This window comes from Octopus bimaculoides, chromosome 14 (assembly GCF_001194135.2).
Source record: "Octopus bimaculoides isolate UCB-OBI-ISO-001 chromosome 14, ASM119413v2, whole genome shotgun sequence".
NCBI lineage: Eukaryota > Metazoa > Mollusca > Cephalopoda > Octopoda > Octopodidae > Octopus > Octopus bimaculoides.
The window spans coordinates 38502490-38508484 of NC_068994.1; the positions used below are offsets into that span (position 1 = coordinate 38502490).

At 30.7% G+C, this 5995-nt stretch overlaps 2 protein-coding genes across 2 annotated transcripts in view; both read right to left on the reverse strand.

Moving 5' to 3' along the window:
• LOC106872379 (uncharacterized) overlaps positions 1-5995 on the reverse strand; it is a 76226-nt gene that overhangs the window by 41934 nt on the left and 28297 nt on the right. The window contains 2 exon segments of the mRNA XM_052972592.1: positions 36-1802; positions 4638-4927. Coding sequence (XP_052828552.1) covers positions 36-1802; positions 4638-4927 — 2057 coding nt within the window.
• LOC106872396 (uncharacterized) overlaps positions 1618-5995 on the reverse strand; it is a 6041-nt gene continuing 1663 nt past the window's right edge. Inside the window, exons 3-4 of the mRNA XM_014919387.2 lie at positions 2904-4927; positions 1618-1806 (exon numbers count right to left, since the gene is read on the reverse strand). Coding sequence (XP_014774873.1) covers positions 4608-4927 — 320 coding nt within the window. The 3' untranslated portion in view covers positions 1618-1806; positions 2904-4607. The remainder of the gene's footprint in view (positions 1807-2903; positions 4928-5995) is intronic.

The window sequence follows — 5995 nt, forward strand, 5'->3', positions numbered from 1 at the left end:
GCATTGTGTTGACTATCTCTGTCAGAGGCCCTAACAACTGTGATATCATGGTCAGAGCGGGGATGGTAGTGGACATTAAGACTGAAAGGGTTAACATTAGGGAAACTGAAATAGGGAGCATTATCATTTAAATCCATAACCTCAACAACAACATTTACTGTGTTCTCCAGTGATGGTGTTCCTTTATCTTTTACTAAAACCTTAAACTCATACATGTTCTTTTCTTCTCTGTCTAGTGACTTAGTTGTGGAAATAAATCCCACATCAGATATCTGAAATGGTAGAATATCTTTTCCATTAGATAATAGAGAATAGATTAATTGTCCTCCATCTCCAATATCTGGATCTGTAGCATTGACATATCCAACAGGGAAGTCTTTGTGTTCATTTTCATAGGTGAGGAACTTAAATACGTCCTGACTAAATTGAGGTTGTACATCATTTATGTCAGTGACCAGCATTGAAAATTCTTTCTCTACTTTCAATGGAGGTAAACCATTATCTTGACATTTAATAGTGAAACTAAATCTCTTCTCACTCTCTCTATCCATTTCACTCTTGACAACAACTTTGTATTTCTTTTCAGATATAGAGATGAGCTGCAGGTATCTATTTTGTAAGTGACACTTCACTTGTCCATTTACTCCATTGTCATTGTCAGTAACTTTGACATAAGCAACAAAACTGTGAATTTGAGTTGCTTCTGAGATGACTGCTGAGGTACCATTGGACTCTAAGACAAACTTGAAGTCAATGCTTGGTGGATTGTTAAGATAGCTGATTCCATTTATTAGAATGAGAACTGTCGAAGACATTGAAGGAATACCATTATCTCTGGCTTCAACAAACAGATTATAAATTCTTCCTAACTGAAAATTTTGCTTCAGAAATAACTCTCCTGTTGCTTCATTTAATTTAAAGCAATCTTTTACAGTATTTGATGTCTTTGCATTGTTAAAAGCATAAGAAATTCTTCCATTTTCTCCTTCATCTAAGTCTGTGGCATACAGTCTTACAACAGGTTTATTTATCTTGTGTGTATCATTTATGGTGATATTATAAATCTTCTGAGAAAATACAGGAATGTTATCATTTTTATCTTTAACCAATATTTTTATATCTATTACACCTTCTTTTCGAGGAATTCCACCATCTTTGGCAATTAACTGAATATTGTAAACGTCTTTTGTTTCACGATCCAAGTTACCCTTCAAAACAAGTTGTAATAAACGAGTTCCATCTGATTTCTTAGATACAAGCAGCTCAAAGGGTATATCTACTTCTTCTTTGAGATGATAAGAAATCTTTGAATTCTCAATACTGACATCTTTATCAATGGCATTTGGAATAATATCTTTTGAACCTATTGAATTACTTTCATCAAACTCTATATAAAATTTCTTGTTAGGGAAAATGGGATAATTATCATTCATATCGTCTAACATAACTTTGATTTCCAATACTTTGATAAAAGAATGATCATATTGAACTGCTATTTCTAATATCCTGAAGCATTCCACATTATATAGACACAGGGCTTCTGCATCCAGTATGGCAGCTGTATATATTTGTCCTCCAGGTGTAACATTAAATAAATGAATTCCTTGATCAATACTACCCTGGAGTATTTTAAATGTCAGTTTGTCCTGTGACTGCATATTACTCAGTAAGTGTGTATCAGTGACAATATCTCCAATATAGCTGTGTATATTATTGTTCTCTTTCACACGGTAGATATGATCCACACACCAGCAGCTTTCAGCCATCAACAGCAAAACCAACAATTTCAATGGAAACATTTTCTAACTGCAAAACAAGTTTAAATTGAAATTCGTATTTAGAAATGTGAAAACATAGTATAGCATTTAATCCCATGAATTTAACCTCTAATTTCAATTCAGTTTATGATATATTTATCAAAGTGTAAGTTGCATACACCAGTACATATTTATATAGTAGATTTTTGAAAATCAATACCAGCTTGACACCAGCAATAACAAATATATATCTGGTGACATTAATATGATTCTTTGATGTAATTTGCTTAAACTACCTAAAATGAAAGCAGATTATTCATAACGTGCATGCATGAGAGAGAGAGAGAGAGAGATCGCTATACAGATACGTACATAGATATCTATTGACTCCTGGTTAGCACATATCTCTTACAATTCATCCTACAATATACTCTTTTAAACTTTTGACTGATAAAACACAAAACTTTCAAAAAGTTTCCTACATAATACTGATATTTATCCAGTTTTATTTCAGAAAAAGTGAAAAACATATCATGCAATATGACGTTCCGTTTCTAAAGACGGTGTGGTAAATTCGAGGGAGATTTGGCTGACATTTCTAACAGGTCAAGCGAGGCCTAAACGCATCCATGTTAGTGCATTAAGAGTAACCTCCCTTGCCTATCATTTGAACTTTGCACAATAATTCATTTGTTAAATTAACCATTCTAATGAAAATAGAATAATATATATATCTCACATTTTAGCATAAACACTTAATAAAAAATCTAACGAACGTAATCTAACAATCTATCGTCATCATAATCATAGCCTAACATTATTAACTTAAACTATGTACATATGTGAAAACTGAGACTACTGGAAAAAGAAATATATATATTTAAAGAATGTAACTTATTTAGTTGGTAAAATAATAATAAACTGTATTTGTTTTGTGTTGAAACATCCAGCTTCAGTATTTTTAGAAAACGTATAAGGAATAATTAACTAAAAGTCTATGAAAAAATAACATTGTTACACAGGAAGTACTTATATGACTTTTGTAATGATGTAATTTTTCCAAGATGGTAGGCTACTGGGAGAAATATGACCAAATATATAAAGAACCAAGTTTATTAATCAAAATAACTTTTAATAAATACTTACCCACCGTTGTCAGTTCTTTATACTGTTCCAGTGTTCAGATAGCACAAAGCTGCAGTAGTAGAGGTTGAGTAGCTTGGTATGTGCTAGTTTTATGTAGTTCTATGAAGTTGGTTGTGTAGTGTGTAATGTGTGTTGTAGCCAATGACAAACAGTCTATTATTCCAATGCAAGGAAACGGAAATACAGTCTCCAGTTCTTGCAGTAAATGATGGGCTGACTCACAGACTATTTAACTTAGACACACTTATATACAGATACACGCATATACATGTGTGCAACAAGAAGTTACCCAACTAAATGGGTGGAAATATTATTAATATTTAAAGCAATGAAATATAAAATTAAAGTATATTAAAAATATATTATATTTTAATTTCAATGTATAAAAGTTATTTTCTTACTTCAGTCAAAGTTGCAAAAGTTTTTAATCTTAGATTCCCCTTTGGCTTTACAAAATTATCTTCTTGATACATTTCTTAGAAAATGTTATTAAATAATATTTCAAGGAGTTAATTTCATTATAAAATTGTTGAACTCATTTGAAAATACTAAATTATGGTTCCAAATAATTGCATTGAATAATCATTAGAATATGGGTTACTCATATTAGCATTTCTATTAGAGAACTAATACTTTTGAAATGGAAATAAGTCTGTGGAGTTTCCACATTTGAACTTTATATAAATATTCATTAAAAGATCAGAATTAATTTCTGATACATTTCTATGTCATATAGTTAATTATCTTTTTACTTCCTCTTTTGGAAACTCCCAGTTCCTTTAACTAATCAATAATAAATATTTTTTATATTTTTGAAAATGGTAAACTATTGCTGACAAATTAGAAACACACTGATGTATTTTGTATATTTTTATAACATATAAAAAACAATTTTACATTGGGGAAATATCATTGCTTTTCATGGAAACAAATGAAAATGGATCTATTTATGATAGGCCAAGGATTGAAATTACCCTATTTTCAACAGTTTTTATAAAATGCCTAGAAAGCATAATGGATAGTTGTGTTGTGTATTCTTGTATGGCTTCACTATATATATATATATATATATATATATATATATATATATATATATATATATCCAGAGAGCTTAAGTATATATATCCTGATAAGTTTCATAACACTAATGGTTATAAGTTCCCCAAAGCAAATTCTGGTAGATATCAACTGGTACTGTGGAAGAATATTTCACTCCTAATTCTACCACTCACCTCAAATATTTTCTTTCCATTATTCCTTGGTGTGAATGAATTTACTTCAATTAAACACCAAAAATGAAGAAAAACATCTAATTTGATTACCCATTCATTTAAGGTTTATAACATTAAGAAATGTTATGATGGTGTTATATAATTTCAGTTGACATACTCTGAAGTATTTCTTGACCAAGCATTATTGAAATACATTATGATTATTTTTTTTTTTATACTTTCATTCAAAATATTCATTGTAATATACAAACTGTTATATAAATTAAAGTTATTTTTGATATAGTTATTAATAAGATAGCTTAAATCATGCAAAAAAGTGAAGAAGACCCTGGCAAATGATTGGTAAGGTCATCTCTGGTGGGATATAATTTGAACTTAGTACTCAAACAAACATAAAATACTACCAAGTATTTAGTCACTCGGTGTACTTAGTTCTACATTTGTGAGCCATCTGTTTCTAAGTACTTTAGCATTAGTTTTGTGGTGTAGATAATGGAGGTACCTGAGCTAATGAAGGTACCTTTGGTAGTGTTGCTACTTTTGGTACGGCTGTTAGAGGTGGCTTAGAGTATGAAATAAAGGCACTTGTCATTGGTTCTGAAAATGATTGTCCAGTTATGTCAGATGTGTTACCAGTTACAGTCAAGGGTGTTTGGTCATGATTGCAAAAAGTATTATTGTCAACGTTTGGATAAGGATGTCCATTATTGTTATTTCCCCTTGATCTGTTGATTGTGTATGGAAGTTGATTTCTTCTATTCCATGTGTGATCACTTTGATAACGACACAAATCTGGAAATATATCAATTTAAAGGTTACCTTGTTTAAATTTTTTCTTTTTCTTTTTTGCCTGATGAATAGAAGCAAAGTTTCTTACATATGCTTTTCAAAATAAAAGAAAGTCAAAGTATGTGTACATTTTAATAACAGCAACTACAAAAGTATGGTGCTACTTTGGCATGTGATCTATAGGGGAGATTACTCTATGTTACTTTTTAGTTCCCTTTTCAATTTCTAAAACCCCATAAAATGTTGGCTAAAGATTTTTACAATGTGATTAGCGACAAGAGAAAGGTTGTTGCATTTATACAAGAAGCCAGCCACTAAATTCACATTTCTTAAGAAAAAGAAATGTGCAACCTTGTCATGTGATGTACAATTTAAAGATAGACTACTTTAGGTTACTTTTTAGCCTACTTTGTGTTAGTGCTACTTTCTGAGTGATCAACGTGAACAAATTTACTTTGGTGGGTGATCTACATGCTTATTTTAATTATTATATGGTTTTCATTTTATTAAAATACTAAGGATTGTTGAAAAAGTACATTTAAAATTTTAAGTATGTACAAAATAATTCAAAAAGTAACAAAGTAATCTCACTTGTGGATCACATGCCAGAGTAGCACCAAAAATATAGTAATACTTCCACACTGCTATGCAGATATGAAGTAGGTACACTGACAAACATTTGGTCTCATACTTAAAATAAGAAAAAAGCTTCCAAGTGCCTTAAAGGAACGATATTTATGGGTTTGACAATAATCTTGTGTTTCTGTGAGTGTGTGCACTGTACTGAGTTATTTGTTCTTCTTTTCCATTGCCCTCTCTTTTTGATGCTCACAAATATCTTTTCACAAAAAGAAACCAAGTATATTCAGACTAAGAGAGGAATGAGCTCCCCTAGATTTCAAACATCCAAGACACACTGCATCTCATAATGGTACACCTACAAAAGTCTCAGAATTTAAAGGGGCTCATAACCACCACTTCATCTTTATGAAAATAGAATAATTTCCTTCCATACAAAAATTACACATGCATCCCCACCACTACATATATTATATATATATATATATATAT